The 16504-nt window shown below is 49.2% G+C and overlaps 1 protein-coding gene across 4 annotated transcripts in view; it reads left to right on the forward strand.

Moving 5' to 3' along the window:
* ATP8B3 (ATPase phospholipid transporting 8B3) overlaps positions 1-16504 on the forward strand; it is a 28558-nt gene that overhangs the window by 1564 nt on the left and 10490 nt on the right. Inside the window, exons 3-15 of one of the 4 annotated variants that reach the window (XM_085562607.1) lie at positions 3182-3253; positions 3762-3853; positions 6374-6487; positions 7295-7393; positions 7785-7846; positions 8401-8473; positions 8564-8634; positions 9768-9850; positions 10642-10800; positions 11391-11479; positions 12037-12230; positions 12945-13153; positions 16379-16413. In XM_085562607.1, coding sequence (XP_085418733.1) covers positions 3202-3253; positions 3762-3853; positions 6374-6487; positions 7295-7393; positions 7785-7846; positions 8401-8473; positions 8564-8634; positions 9768-9850; positions 10642-10800; positions 11391-11479; positions 12037-12230; positions 12945-13153; positions 16379-16413 — 1332 coding nt within the window. In that variant the 5' untranslated portion in view covers positions 3182-3201. Of the gene's footprint in view, positions 1-1012; positions 3254-3761; positions 3854-6373; positions 6488-7294; positions 7394-7784; positions 7847-8400; positions 8474-8563; positions 8635-9767; positions 9851-10641; positions 10801-11390; positions 11480-12036; positions 12231-12944; positions 13154-16378; positions 16414-16504 lie in introns of those variants that run through there. The other 3 variants (XM_085562604.1, XM_085562605.1, XM_085562606.1) reach the window with 3 other exon arrangements.

Here is a 16504-nt window from a genome sequence, read left to right on the forward strand (position 1 = left end):
CTTGGAACTGAAATTTCTTGGATACCTCCTTGAAAATATTTTTCCAGTGCTTTGATTCACCTTTTTTCCCCTTTCCCTCTGCTCCAGGCCCTGGCAGGAGGCAGCACTCCCGGCTGCCTTTGCAGGGCACAGCCCCGTGGAGTGTCCTGCCCGTGCCAGCTGCAGGTGCCAAACAAGCTGTGCTTTTCTTTGGCACCGTTTGGGACCGGGGAGGCTGTGGAGCTGCTGAGTGCAGCCCGGTTGGGCGTCCTGGTGATCCTGACCGGGCACAGAGGGGCTCAGAGATGCCCCTTTGTGGGTGGGGCATCAAGGGTCAGCATGGTCATGGTGGGGATGTGATGGATCAGCAGCTTGAGGCCTGATCCTGAGCACGAGGGGACCAGGATAACCACACACAACGCCAGGAATTCCAGTGTGGAGCTCAGGTCTGCAAGCAGAGCCCAGGAAAACACCTCGGCATGTCTCACTGTCAGCCTCACCCTAAATATCGTGTCCTGGAGTGAGGGCAGGGGATGCTTTGAGCCACTGATCAGAGCTCCCCCAGGGCACAACCAGGGTCACTGGGCCTGAGCAGCCCCCTGGGACCCCCACCCATCCCCCTGGGCTCGGGAAACTCAGCCAGGGCTCAGCTCCAGACCAAGCCCCCAGGGTGGGTCTGGCTCCAGCCTGGCCACACGCTGGGCTGGAGCTGTCCTGTCCCAGTGGATGGGCCGTGTCCCACCTCAGCCTTCATCCCTTTGCAGTCCTGGCTCGACTTCCCAGCCTGAGTCTGGACCTCTCCATCAGGAGCTGGGCTGAGGCTCAGGGCTTGTCCCAGCTGCCACCCCTGGCTGGGACCTTAGAATGGGTTGGGTTGGACCTTAAATCCCATCCCATCCCATCCCATCCCATCCCATCCCATCCCATCCCATCCCATCCCATCCCAACCCATCCCATCCCATCCCATCCCATCCCATCCCATCCCATCCCATTCCATCCCATCCCATCCCATCCCTGCCATTCCAGGGACACCTTCCACTGTCCCAGGCTGCTCCAAGCCCTGTCCAGCCTGGCCTGGGACACTGGCAGGGATGGGATCAGGGTTTGTGAGCAGGTGACTCAGTGTTCTCCACCCTGATGCCCTGAGGTCCATCCTGTCTCCTGCAGGATTGTCCCTGTGGAGCAGCTGCCTCCACTGGGCCTGTATCCCTATTTATGGTCTTGGAGGAGATCCCCACATCCCAATCCCAGGGGAGCCCACCCCTCTGGAAGGAGGAGAGAGGGCAAGGTTCTTGCCAGGAGCAGGGGCTTTGGTGTCCCTCCTTTGTCCCTTTGTGCACAAAGAGATAGTAAAACACATGAAAGCCAGCTGTAAACTCTATAACAATACCTTATAAATAATTTTTATCACAAAAATCAGTGATTCACACGATACAATCAATATATTAGCAGCAAGAGTTTGAACGGTTAAGACAGAATTTTGTAAACATTCATGTAATATTAACAACAATCACTATTTATGGGTATTACCTACAGAAAACAGAAACAACAGAGGTTGCAAGCTCACTACCAGCAATCCCCAAAACTCTGAATCACTGGGGGGCCAGTGCAGATAGGATCTGATTAAAGTTCCCCAAATGTTCTATTTTCAGAGACATTTTGGGTACTTGAATCATCACTAACACTTGTATCGTTACATGGTGGTTTCACTTGTTGTGAAACACTTTTCACAGTAAAAGATTTCCATCTCTGTCATATTTGGAATGGCACTGATTTGCCAAGTGTCTCCTTTTTCTGCACCTTGGGCAACAATTCAGTGCTGTCACGTTTTCCTCAGACCCTGGGCAATATTTTGTTATACGCCCAAATTTTCCACGCTTTAAATGCGGCCTCTTGGCGAGTGCTGCTGCCGTTGTTTCTGTGGAATTGTCTTGTTGAGGAGGTCCATGGAGAGCTGTGAGGGGATTTTTGTCCTGCCTTTGTCCCCCTGCAATCAGATCCAGCCCTGTCTGTGCAGGGAAGGGTGTCCCCAGCTGGGGACAAGGACAGAGTGGGGCACAGGAGGGAGGAGGGGGATTTTGGCATTGCTCTGTGTCAGATTGGGCACTGAGGAGCTTCTGAGGGATTCCTGTGCGGGAGAGATCTCATCCCTCCAGGAATCCCCCTGCTCCTCCTGCTCCCCCTTACCTGTGGGACAAACTTTTGGGAGTGTCCCACCACCCCAGCAGCTCCCTGAAACCCTTCCTCCCTCCTCAGCCGTGCTGTGAGATCAAAGAAAGCAACATTTGGGGTCCAGATGTGCCCAGAGCAGCTGTGGCTGCCCCTGGATCCCTGGCAGTGCCCAAGGCCAGGCTGGACAGGGCTGGGAGCAGCCTGGGACAGTGGAAGGTGTCCCTGCCATGGCAGGGGTGGCACTGGGTCCCTTTGAGGTCCCTCCCAACTCAAACCATTCTGGGGCTGTGTGGGCTGAGCTCAGGGGTGTCATTTACACTCCCAGGACAGGGACAGCACCAAGTCCTGGCTGGTGAAGAAGGATTTTGTGGATCAGAGCTTCTCCTGGGCAGGCTCTTGGCCGCAGAGGCCGAGGTGCTGTTGGTGTTTGGGTCTCTTTGACCTGGAATGAGCATGGATGCCCAGCCAGTGGCATCTGTGAGGTGTTGGGACAAACCAATACCCACAGGAGCAAGAGGGAAGTTGGTACTTTGGGTAAAAAAAATGGAAAAAATGATCAAAGGAGTGAGAGAAGAAACAATGGCAGGGGCTGACTTGTGCTGGGATTATTTAATAATAAGGTAATTAATGCTTTATCCCTCACTGCCTCCTTTCACGTGAGGATCACAAAGTGCTTCACAAACTTAATTAATCTTTCCTATCATCCCTGCAGGTAGGTCCCGGGGCCACCAAGCGTGAGGGAAATCTTGTCATTGCTGGAGGTGGCTGCTCCCCCAGCAGGATGGGAGCTGGGGTGGGGTGGCAGGACAGGGAGAGCTCCAACTCCTCACCGGTGACTTCAGGGACCTCCTGCAGCTTCCCCAGAGGGCAAAAATGTCTCGGAGCTGTCACAGGCAGCTGGGATGGGAGAAGGCTGGTGGGAGAATGTCCCTCGCACAGGGTGTCCTGCCCTGGAGCCTTGGGGAGCTGGAGAATCCCAGGGGATGGTGCTGCTCAGTGTTTCACAGGCTGGGGTTGTCCTTGTCCCCAGGTCCTGGCAGCGGTGGCAGCATGGCTGAGCAGGACCCAGCCACAGGCTGCCCACGCGGGGAGCAGCAGCCAGGTCAGTGTGACGAGGGCGTGCTTTGGGGATTTTCCTGCTTTCACTTGGTTTATGGGCAAGTTGGACGTGGCACACGGGTGTGAAATGGGGAAGAGAAGATTTGGGGTGAGCAGGGACCGTCAGCTGGGGCAGGTGCCGGGAACAGGGCTGGGATGTTCCCTGCTTGGAGGGTCTGCGCTGGGATGGCAAAAACGGAGCTGGGAGAGGGAGAGGAATGACCTGACCAGAACCCCAGAGACTGGGGCTCACCCTGCACCGGGCTGAGCCCAAGGGGCGACCCTGACACTCGGGGGAGGCGTGGGCAGCGCTCCTGCAGCCCTGGGATGTCCTGCTCTCCCTGTCACTGTCCCTGTCACTGCCCCTGTCACTGCCCCTCAGACCCAGCTGTGCCCGCAGCCCTCGAGGTCCCCGTGCCCCAGGGAAGCCACCCCAGCCGAGGCCACCACGGGTCCCTGTGCCCTGCCAGGCTGGCCTGGCTGCCACCGGCGATGTCCCCTTGCCTCTGCAGCTGCCACCTGGGAGGTGAGGGCCAACGACCGCTCCTACCACAGGCAGGCCAGGAAGAAATTCGCCTTCTGCCTGAGCAAGAGGAAATACTCAGTGAGCGCCGAGCCTCCCTTCCCTTCCCTTCCCTTCCCTTCCCTTCCCTTCCCTTCCCTTCCCTTCCCTTCCCTTCCCTTCCCTTCCCTTCCCTTCCCTTCCCTTCCCTTCCCTTCCCTTCCCTTCCCTTCCCTTCCCTTCCCTTCCCTTCCCTTCCCTTCCCTTCCCTTCCCTTCCCTTCCCTTCCCTTCCCTTCCCTTCCCTTCCCTTCCCTTCCCTTCCCTTCCCTTCCCTTCCCTTCCCTTCCCTTCCCTTCCCTTCCCTTCCCTTCCCTTCCCTTCCCTTCCCTTCCCTTCCCTTCCCTTCCCTTCCCTTCCCTTCCCTTCCCTTCCCTTCCCTTCCCTTCCCTTCCCTTCCCTTCCCTTCCCTTCCCTTCCCTTCCCTTCCCTTCCCTTCCCTTCCCTTCCCTCACGCAGCTCCCAGGGACGACTTTGCACTCTGCTGGTCTAATCAAAAGGTTTTTCAAAATGTGTTGAGTGAGCAAAACCAGATTTATTTTTTATTTTATTTTATTTTATTTTATTTTATTTTATTTTATTTTATTTTATTTTATTTTATTTTATTTTATTTTATTTTATTTTATTTTATTTTATTTTATTTTATTTTATTTTATTTTTATTTTTATTTTAATTTTATTTTATTTTTTCAGCTAAACAGCATCGAGGTCAGTGAGCTGGGCTTAGATCAGAGTCAGAGTCACAGAATATTTTGAGCTGAAAGGGACCCACAGGAATGCAAAAGTGCAGCTCGTGTTGAACGGCACATGGGGAACGAAGCCACAAGCAAATGGTTTTATTCTGAATTTTATGCTGCCCTTGGATCAGATAAATCCATTTTCCTGTCAGAACCCGAGATTATGAGAATTTTAAACTTTGTCTACTCACAAACATTAACCCCCCAAAAACCTCTACATTTAAGCTAAAGCCGTAAAAAAAGCTTCCAAAGTTAAATAATAAAATGAAGATTATAAGTGCGTAGTTTAATTAAAAGTGTGCAATATCACATAGTAGAACACTTAAAGTTTAAAGTTTTAAAATATAGTAATATATATAAAACAAAAGTTTTAAGGCCAACTTCATAAGTTGAAGTAGTATTTTGGAATTAAACAGAAAAGTTCTCCTTACAAGACATCAGTAATTAGTTAAGTTAAAAGTAAAAATAATCTAAGTGTAATTTCTTAATTAAATAGTTTTTCTTTAAAAAAACTTATAAAAATAGACACAAAGCTATTTTGTAGCTTGTTAGTAAAATATTATAAAATTAACAGCTTGTAAAACTATAATATAGATAAAAAATAATAAACATCTAAATCTGAGCACAAAATACCATCTCAACACGTTCACTCCCAACCCTAACCAAAGCAGAAAAAGAAAATTAAAAATCAACATTAGCGGTGGCCCATGTGAGGGAAAAAAATAATATTAAAATAATATAATATAAAAATAGTATATAATGATATTACAATTAAAAATAAGAAGAAAATAATATATTTAAATAAAACTATTAAAATTAATAAAAAGTAATAAAACCCAAATATATGTAATATATATGTGTATATATTATATATATTAAATATATATATGCATAATAAAATAAGATAGAAAACTAATATGTATAATAAAATAAAAATAAAAATAATATACAAATAAAATAATATATTAAAAATAAAACTGAATAGCGATAATAATATAAAATGTATAATCATATTGAAATAAAAAGAATATTTTAAATATTAAAATATATAACATTGATGATAATAATAATAATTATTATTATTGTAGAAGTCAACATTTTCTATTTTATTTTAGAATAGCAATAATAATGAAATACAATAATATTAATGTTATTAATAATATTGATAATATTAACAATATTGATAATATTTATTATTATTATATTTTTATTTTTATTTTTATTTTTATTTTTATTTTTTATTTTATTTTATTCTAATTTCAATTTTAATTTTAATTTTAATTTTAATTTTAATTTTAATTTTAATTTTAATTTTTATTTAAAAAAATTTTTTAATTTTTTTTTTATTTTTTATTTTATTTTTATTTTTATTTTTATTTTTATTTTTTTTTTTATTTTTATTTTTATTTTTATTTTTATTTTTATTTTTATTTTTATTTTTATTTTTATTTTTATTTTTATTATTTCTATTTTTATTTTTATTTTTATTATTTTTATTTTTATTTTATTTTTATTTTTATTTTTATTTTTATTTTATTCTAATTTTAATTTTAATTTTCATTTTCATTTTTACTTTTATTTTTATTTTTATTTTTATTTTTATTTTTATTTTTATTTTTATTTTTATTTTAATTTTTACTTTTCTTTTTATTTTTATCATTATCATTATCGCTATTGTTATTATTATTATTTAGGAACCAACAAGGTCGATTTTATTCTTTAGACACTTTCCCTTCCAGCTCTGCTATTTCCCGGCCCTTTGCCCGGTGGGGTCCCGGGGCGCGTTGGCGCCTCGGGCGCCCCCGACGCGTCCGCCCGTCCCCGCAGGGCAACGCCATCAGGACGGCCAAGTACAGCGCGCTCAGCTTCCTGCCCCGCAACCTCTGCGAGCAGTTCCACCGCGCGGCCAACCTCTACTTCCTCTTGCTCATCCTCCTGCAGGTGGGCACCGCCACATCCCGCCTGGCGGCTCCCCCGGCGCTCTTCCACCTCTCGGGAATTTCGGACGGGTTCGACCGTGCCCAGAGCGGCCACGGGGAATCCCGGCCCCGCAGCGGCGGCGGGACGTGGAGCTGCTGGAGCCAGGAGATGCTGCCAGGGCTGGAGCCCCTCTGCCATGGAGCCAGGCTGGGAGAGCTGGGGGGGCTCCCCTGGAGAGGAGAAGCTCCAGGGAGAGCTCAGAGCCCCTGGCAGGGCCTGAAGGGGCTCCAGGAGAGCTGGAGAGGGACTGAGGACAAGGATGGAGGGACAGGACACAGGGAATGGCTCCCAGTGCCAGAGGGCAGGGCTGGATGGGAGATTGGGCAGGAATTGTTCCCTGGCAGGGTGGGCAGGCCCTGGCACAGGGTGCCCACCCTGGATCCCTGGCAGTGTCCAAGGCCAGGCTGGATGGGGTTGAAGCAATCTGAAGTTGTCCCTGCCATGGCAGGGGTGGCACTGGGTGGGCTTTGAGGTCCCTCCCAGTCTAAACCATTCCTTGATTCTATGAAATGGGTTTGGTTTGTATAGAGGGGAAGGTCAGATTAACCACACCAAAACAGAAATTCATCCCTGCACATTCAGAGATCCAGGAGAATTTCACACGTCTAAAAGAAGTGGAAACCCACCCAAAGAGGTGTCTGTAGCAGAGGTTTGGTGATTCTGAGATGGGTCCCTGCCACCCTCGGGCTCTGGGAGTCGCTCAGTCACCTCAAGTGCCCCAAGGTGGGACAGGAGCTTTGTCAGTGCTGTAAAATCCTCTCTCTCCAGACCTTCCCTGAGATCTCCACGGTGCCCTGGTACACTCTGCTGTTCCCCCTGAGCTGCCTTCTCATCATCCGGGGGCTGCGAGACCTCGTGGATGACATCGTGAGTGGGGGTGGCCCTGGGGACACGGGCGGGGTGGGGCCCTTTGCTGCGAGCTGGGCTGAGCAGCTCAGGGGCTGCTGCCATCCTCACTCCCTACTCCACCACATCCAGAGGGGTTTTAATTTTCCTTGGGAAAGCTGTGACACCCTGGATGCTTCCCTGAGGTCCGAGCCCTTATTTCTGTCACCTTTAATACCTTGGTAGTGCCAGTTGGGTCCCCAGAAGCAGCTGGGGGGAATTCAGCCTCTTTATTGATCAGAACACGCCTTCCCACGGCTCAGAACGCAGCTCTGGCGCTGAGGAGGGAGGTGGTGGCATCAGGGGGTGTTCTTGTGGGACACCACAGCTGGCATGACCCATGCCTTCCCCTGTCCGTCTCTCCCGTGGGCAGGGCCGTCACCGCAGTGACAGGAGCATCAACAGCCGGCCCTGTGAGATCCTGGCTGGGAGGAGGTGAGCGGCTCGGGGGCTGTGCCTGTGTTTGCCAAGCCGGGAAAATCCGTGTTCCATCGAGCAGCTGAAGTGCTGGGAACCCTGGAGCAGCTGAGGAGGGGTTTGCTGGGGCTGTCCCGGGCTCTGCAAGATTCCATCACCTCCCGAAACATGCCACAGGTCCTCCTGTGGGATTGGTGGTGTTCCAGGCATGGGCAGCAGGCCTGAAAATGCCCCAGTTTGCTGTGAAGTGCTGGGGGAGGTTTCCTGGGCCACAGAATTCCTCCAGGCCATCAGCACGGAGCCGTGTCCCTGCTCTGCACTGCTCCAGGGAAAGATGAGCTTTTCCCAGCTGTGCTCAGGGTGCTGAGAGCCCCTGTCACCTGTGGGTACAGGGACACGGATGTGGCACGCGGCTCCTGTGCCACCCTCGGTGCTCTGCCCTCGCGAGGCGGCACAAGAACCCGGAGACCCAAATCCTGCAGGAATTTGGGGCAGGCATGGGCTGAAACAGCCAGAGCCCCCAGTCCCACTGCTCTGCAGGGACACAGAGCTGTCCCCTGGATCCCCCACAGGTTCTGCTGGCAGGAGTGGCGCGACATCTGCGTCGGGGACATCGTGCGGCTGCGCAAGGACAGCATCGTCCCGGTGAGGGGAGCCCAGAGCTGGCTGTGCCCTGGGGGACATCTGTGACCAGGGGCTCATCCAGCTGCTCTCTCCTGCTCTTTGCTCCCCAAGGCTGACCTGCTCCTGCTGTGCAGCTCCGAGCCCAGCAGCCTGTGCTACGTGGAGACCGCTGACATTGATGGGTGAGGACAGGGACAGGGACAGGGACAGGGACGGGGACAGGGACGGGGATAGGGACAGGGACAGGTACAGGGACGGGGACAGGGACACAGACCCCTCTGGCCATGGGGGTGATGCCTTAGGGAGCTGGAACAGAGGCTGGATGGAGTTCAGAGCAATAAAACTGATATTTTTTGCAGTCCCTTCAAAGGCCACACCCTGGCAGTACCACAGCCACAGCCCAGATGGCTCCAAGATGGAAGCAAAAAGGGCTTGGTCATGAGATCTCACATTTTTATAAGTTTTAGTTCATTTGCATTTCGGAGTTAACTGTCTAATTAATAGCTGCAAATGATGAAGGTTCATCCTCCTTGCTTGCCCACCCTCCTCTTTTCATGCTGTTCATGTTTTGGGCCTGAAGTTTGAAGAGATTTTCCTTGAGTCTCCAGCTGGAATAGGAATGGTTTTATATTCATCAACCTGTGAAAAGATCCTAGTATCAATCCTATATCCCATTATATATTCTATATATAGGAGATATATATATATATAGGATATATATAGGACATAGGAGATATATATATATATACACATATATATATATATCTCCTATATACCCTATATATATCCTTAATATAAAGCTAAAAGCTGCATATCAAAACAGAACAGAAAAACTTAAAACTCAAGGTATCAAGGGGACAGGGCCAGAGACCCTGGGGGTCTTGGGGACCCCCAGCGCTGGGGGGGTTCAGTGAAAACCACAGGATTTGGGAGATCCTCCAAAACCCAAACCTGCAGACTCCCCAGAAATGCGGATTTGACCCAGAAGTTTTGAAAGTGGGAGTCCAAAAGTTCTGGTGAGGGTTCTACAGAGCAGCTGGTGACCGAAGGCCAGTGTCTCCATCTCCCAGCTCCCTCCTAGCCCGTCCTCCCTGTGCAGGATGATTTAAGGGCAGGGTCCCCAGGCCAGCCTCTTCCTGCACGAGTGCTCCATGTCTGGCATGACAGGTTCCCTCTCTGGCATTTCACTGCCACCTCTTGTGTAATTAGCTGATAATTAATGGCTGGCTGTATCCCGTGGGCCTGACAGGAGGATGAACAGCTCTGTCACCCCACAAAGTTATTTTATTTTCCTTTCCCTGGCTCCTGCTCACAGGGAAACCAACCTGAAGTTCAGACAGGCCCTTCTGGTCACCCACCAGGAGCTGGGGAGCGAGGAGAGCATGGCTGCCTTTGATGGTGAGTCTGCTGGCTGGGGAGGACGTGGCCAGTCCCACTGGGATGGGATCACTCAGCCTTGGGAATTCTCTGCCCCCCTGTCCCCATCAGTCCAGAAAAGGCACTTCCCATCACTTCTGTGGTGGATCCATCAGGGTTGGGCACCTTCCCCCTGCCCTGGATCTTGATTTTCCTGCTGGAAGCAAGATCTTGGTTCCCAAACCTGAGCTCAGCCCCTGCTGCTCCTCCACAGGAAGCAAAACTCCCCTCTCCAAGGCCTTGGGCATGAAGGGGGTTGTGTTTGGACCTTCCCCAGTGAGGTTCCTGCACTGACCAACCTCCCAGCACCTCCATTAGCCTTAATCTGAGCCATCCAAATCCCACCTAGAGATGCCCTGACAAACCCTGGATCTCCCTGAGGCCCTGAGTGTTGGATTATTCTCAGCTTTTTACAGAGATGGGGTAACTGAGAGGTGTTTGAAAAGATTTTATTCCATTATCAGTCTTGATGAAGGGTGAGACATAGGAGATGTACGCCATTCCATCAGAAGCCAACATATTTCTTGGTTATAATGATTGATACATTTATGTTAAAATTATAATTTTTTTTAAATGTTATAATATTTTATAACCTTTTCAGCCTGTCACCTTTTGCCACACAACCCCGCTAATACTTCTAACAGCAATAACCTATATTTTTACCATTACAAACCCATCTCTCGCATCTTTGGGGGGGGGACGGACACGTGAGGCTGAGCGGGGAGGAAGGCTCTCGCTGTCTTCCCCCTGTCCCCTGACGTCCCCTGTGGCAGGGCGGGTGACGTGCGAGGAGCCCAACAGCCGCATGCACAGCTTCACGGGCGTCCTGCGCTGGCGGGGCCGCACGCACGCCCTGGATGGAGACCGGCTCCTGCTGCGGGGCTGCCGCGTCCGCAACACCGCGCTGTGCTACGGCCTGGTGCTCTACGCAGGCGAGTGGCGCTGCCCGGGCCGGGAAGGGCAGGGATCCCCGGGCAGAGCCGGGATTTTAAGCTGCCCAAGCGTTTCCAGCACCTCCAGGTGCCCTTCGCAGCTGGCACGAGGTGGAGGAGCTGCCGCGGCGTGTCCCGGTGGTGCTGGGGTCAGTGGTGGGAGGTGAGGTGGTACCAGAGGTCTCCTCATCCCGGGTTATCCCCCAGCTAAAACCCAAAATAGCTTGGGTTTAACATGTTCAGAGAATCAGAGAATCCCAGACTGGTTTGGGTGGGGAGGGACCTCAAAGCTCATCCAGTACCACCCCTGCCGTGGCAGGGACACCTTCCACTGTCCCAGGCTGCTCCAAGCCCCGTCCAGCCTGGCCTTGGACATTTCCACTCATCCTGGGTCCAACCAGGATGGGAGAGGGGTGAGAGCTGCTGAGATTCACATTTTGGAGTGTGCAACCACAGCTCCATGGACACCAATGGAGGGAGGGTCTCCTCACGGGAGGGGACGTGTCAGCATGGAGGGAAGCAGCCTCACTGACCTGCAGGTGAACCTTCAGAGGACTTGTATTTTTACTTTGGAAATGTTTTCTGCCCAGGGTTTGATTCCAAAATCATGAGGAACTCTGGGAAGATCAAGAGGAAGAAAACCAAACTGGACCATCTGATGGACCGGCTGGTGATCGTGGTGGGTGTGGGGCCAAGACTCTGCCCTGCTCCTGGGCTGGCCCACAGGGCTCCTCATGAGAGGCCTCTTGCTTGGGTGGTGCTGCTTTTCTTCACCTTGCAATATTCGGTCCAAAATGTCTTGGGTTTAACGTGCTCAGAGAATCCCTGAATGGTTTGGGTTGGGAGGGACCTCAAAGCCCATCCAGTGCCACCCCTGCCATGGCAGGGACAACTTCAGATTGTTCCAAGCTTCATCCAGCCTGGCCTTGGGCACTGCCAGGGATCCAGGGCAGCCACAGCTGCTCTGGGCACCCTGTGCCAGGGCCTGCCCACCCTGCCAGGGAACAATTCCTGCCCAATCTCCCATCCAGCCCTGCCCTCTGGCACTGGGAGCCATTCCCTGTGTCCTGTCCCTCCAGGCCTTGTCCCCAGTCCCTGTCCAGCTCTCCTGGAGCCCCTTCAGGCCCTGCCAGGGGCTCTGAGCTCTCCCTGGAGCCTTCTAGAGAAGATTCTGGTGGGCTCTGTGATCCTGGGGCTTTCTCATCTCGGGACCTTCTCATGCTGGTTTCCCACCAGATCTTCTTGCTGCTGTTGGTGACATCCCTGGGCCTTGCTGTGGCCTCTGGGTTCTGGGCCAGGACGTTCCAGGAGAAGCACAGCTACCTGGCTGCCCTCTACCAGCACACCAGCCCTGCCCAGCAGGCCTTCCTCAACTTCTGGGGCTTCACCATCCTCCTGAGCATCATCATTCCCATGTCCATGTACATAACGTAAGGACCACGGAGCTTGGCAGGGACCAGGGCCCAGCACCCACCCCCTGCCCTCGCCCCTCACCTGGAACTGGGTCAGGGCCCCAGAATGAAGGTCCAGGTGTGGCCAGGTCATTCCCAGGTGCTCTCTTAGCCAGGAGAGGGGAAGGGTGGGTGGGGTGTGTATCCCACAAACACCAAGGGTGTGCTTTGAGATCTCCCAGGGCAAAAGCAGAGCAGGGATGCAAGCCCTGGGCATCCCTGGAGAGGGATTTGGGACAAGGGATGGAGGACAGGGCACAGGGAATGGCTTCCCTGTGAGAGCAGGGATGGATGGGAGATGGGGAATCATGGGCAGGCTGAGGATGGCTCTGAGGAAGGTGCAGCTCCCTGGGAGCAGGATCTGAGATATTCCTGGGCTTCCTATGGACAGCAGCAGGGATGGGGAGGAGAAGAGCACAGCTGCTCTGTGCAGCCAACAATCACAATTTAGGCTGGAAAAAGCTGTTTCCAAACTTTTGGGCCCTTTACTGGACCTCCAGATCGGTGAATTTGGTCACCAAGGGCCACAATTCCAGAGAGAACCAGTGGGTGATGAAAACCCTCTGGCCTCACCCAAACCCAGAGCAGTGGGGATGTCCACCTGCCTTTCCTTCCTGCCTCAGGTCCCCAGCACCCTGGGCTGTGAGGAACACTGCCTCCTTCTCCCTGGTTTTCTCCTCCTGGACTCCCTAGGTTCGAATTCATCTACCTGGTGAACAGCTGCTTCATTAACTGGGATCTGGAGATGTATTATGGTGCCAAGGACATCCCGGCCGAGGCCAGGAGCACCAGCCTCAGCGACCAGCTGGGCCAGATCCAGTTCATCTTCTCGGACAAGACGGGCACCCTGACCCAGAACATCATGAGCTTCAAGAAGTGCTGCATCAACGGCACCATCTATGGTAACCACAGCTGGGATGGGCTTGTGGGGGCTCAGAGGAGCTGGAACTGGCTCTTTCCACCCCTCCTGAGTGCTTGGGACAGGGGGATTGGTGTTGGTAGGAATTATCCTTGTCCTCATCCCCCACGTTTCTGGGGCTTTGCAGGTGCACTGTTTATTATTGTGTCTTGGTTTGAACAGACAGGTGTCTGCTAAGCAAGGCAGGAGCCTTCCTTGAAATGCAAAATGCAAACCCCCTCCATCTGAATTATTATGATTTTGAAATTCAGGGGCTCTCAGGTGAAGATATGGGAGTAGGAATAACAGTTCTTTATTAGGGAAGAAAAAAAAAAGATAAAATAAAAATGCAGCAATACAAAACAACCCTGCCAGAGTCAGAGCAGCCCTGTCCCCTGTGGGTCAGGGAGGTGGCTCAGCCCCATCCCAGGGGGGCTCAGCCCTCCTGCAGTGCCAGCTGTGCTTCTGCTGGAGCAGGATCCTGCACAAGGGGGGAGTTTTCCTCTGGAGCTCCAGAGCTGGGGGAGATGGGCCTGGGCTCCTCTGGGAATGCAGGGGGAAGGAAGCTGCTCCTCTGGGAATGCAGGGGAAGAAAGCTGCTCCTCTGGGAATGCAGGGGGAAGGAAGCTGCTCCTCTGGGAATGCAGTGGGGAAGGAAGCTGCTCCTCTGGGAATGCAGTGGGGAAGGAAGCTGCTCCTCTGGGAATGCAGTGGGGAAGGAAGCTGCTCCTCTGGGAATGCAGTGGGGAAGGAAGCTGCTCCTCTGGGAATGCAGGGGGCAAAGGCTGCTGTGCTGTTCCCAGGTCAGATTGGATCCAGGTAGGAATGTTTGGCTCCTCTCCTGGGCGGAACCTCTCCCACTGGGATGATGGAATTTTCTCAGCCATGCAGGGACACTCACTGGCCCATGGAGAGAAGATAATTAATAATTAATGGCTCATTAACAGAAGGGATCTCCTGGAGGGAGGATTGTGTCCTAGACCGCAAGGCCAGATGTGCTCAGTTGCCATCTGTTAGAGGTGTGGCAGTTGTCTTCTCCTAAGTGGGCACTTTCCTTCATCTCTTCCCCAAACCAATCCTCTGTTCATGGGCTATTGAATGTCACTGTGTGACTGATAAAAGCTGCAGCATCCCACTGGGAGATGCTCTGCCCAGAGGGAGGAGCCAAGCGTTCCTACCTGGATGTAATCTGGAGTTTCTGGAGCACCAGCCCGGCTTTTCCTGCCCTGGATTTCCCAGAGGAACAGCTGCCTCTTCCACTGCAAGGAGACCACCCCCTTTTCTACAGGATCACTGCTCCAACAGAGCCACACCTGACACTCCCGGGACTGCAGCCACAATTCCCAACTGGACTGCAGCCAACACCCTGTCCAACAGGGTGCCAGGCTGTACCCTGACTCTGTCAGTGTTGTTTGGGTTCACTGCGTTGTTTATTTTATCTTTTTCTTTTCTCCCCTAATAAAGAACTGTTATTCCTGCTCCCATATTTGTGCCTGAGAGCCCCCCTTAATTTCAAATTTACAACAATTTGGAGGGAAGGGGTCTACTAATTTTTTTTTTCCATTTCAGGGGAGGCTCCTGCCTTCCTTAGCAGACACCTCTCTTTGCAAACCAAGGCAACTGGTTGTGGGAGAGATAAAGAAAGCTGCCAAAAACCCAAAAAAACCAGAAGAGAACTGCCCCACCCCTAACAGATGGCAATAGAATTCACACCCCCAGCCACGTCTTCCAACCTAAGACAATTGTTGTTGTTTTAATGAAGGAAAGGGATAATTGTTGGGTTAAGAATGCTTTATTCTTTAGATAAATATTAGTTTTAGAGGTTGTGAGATTTTAAAAGGGTAAGTAGTTATAAGGTTTTTGTTATAATATATAATTTCTAACAGATAGTTGTTATAAAGTTTATTTTGGGTTTGTTTTACTATTTTTATTTAATTTTGTTGTACTGTGGATATTTTGGTTTAATGGGTTATTGTTATGTTTATATAGATGTTTTTATTATAATTGTTAGTTTTTAGTTTATTTTAAATTTTTATAGTATAAATTTAAAATTATTTTATTAATATGTTTTTATTACAAGATAATATATAATTTTATAATTTTTATATAGTTTTTGTAAGGCTTATTTTGTTTTTAAGTTTGTTATTTTTATTTAATTTTGTTGCATTGTGGATATTTTGGTTTAATGGGTTTTTGTTATATTATATATATGTTTTTATATATATAAAAAACTATATATATGTTTTTATATATGTTATAATTTTTAACATTTTAGCTTATTTGATATAATTATATTTCTATATTATAATTTTTGTTATTAATACAGTTTTTATTTATTTAAGATATAATTTTATTTATAATTATAGAAGTTTAAGTTCATGATTTTTTATTTAATGTTTGTGTATTTTATTTTTCTATTAATCTAAGGTTTTTTAAGCTTGTAGATTAATTTTTTTTCTATTTGTGGAAGTTTTTATTTTTTATTTTATTATAAAATTATAATTGTCCTTAAGCTATTCAATTAGAGTGAATATATGTAATTGCCTTTTTTTTTTTTTTTTTTTAAATTTGTCTGGTGGGGTTTTTTGAGTTTATTTAACCTTTTTTGCAAATTTAAAAATTTATTATTTTTAATGATTCTTCTCAGTTTTCCCCATAAAACCTTGAAAACTGCCACATCCTTCCTCTTCTCATTGCTGCACTTCAGCTCTTGGCTTACTTTGGGAGCCATCATGATGCTTAATTAGTGAAATTTAATGAGCAGGACAGGCCCAAGCTTTAGCCTGAATCCCTGTTTTCCTGAGATAAGTACAATGTGCTTGAGACAAATGGACTGGGATAAAAAGAAAAATGAAGGCAAAAAATCCCTAGCATAGCTTTTAGGCAGGAATAAACCAAATTTTCCCTGCCTGGCGTAGCCCATCCCACCCCTGTGGAGCAGCACGGCCTCATCCCAGCGGGCTTTGGCCAAATGCAGAATCTCCCAGGAAATGCAGCTGAAAGTAGACCTGAATTTTTAGCATTAAAATCAGGGTGAAAATCTGAACAAAAAGCCAAGAAGATGAGGATATCTGCACTGGAGATATCCCAGTGGAGTCTGAGCCTGAGCAGATGCTGAGCTGGTGCCCTTTGATTGCTCTTTGGCCAGCAGGAGCCGGAGCCCCTCCAGAGAAGCTGCTCCGAGCTCCCTGCCAGCCCTCCTTTAACAGGATTATTTTTATTTTGGCAGGTCCAGGCACAGGCCATGGGAACAAACAGGCACCGGTGAGTAAACCCCGCTCCCAGGTGCCATGGGGCTGTCACTGGTGACACTGGTGACACTGGTGACACTGGTAATTCTGGTGTTTCTGGTGAC

The sequence above is a fragment of the Lonchura striata genome, chromosome 28 (genome assembly GCF_050655825.1).
Source record: "Lonchura striata isolate lonStrDom1 chromosome 28, ASM5065582v1, whole genome shotgun sequence".
Lineage (NCBI taxonomy): Eukaryota > Metazoa > Chordata > Aves > Passeriformes > Estrildidae > Lonchura > Lonchura striata.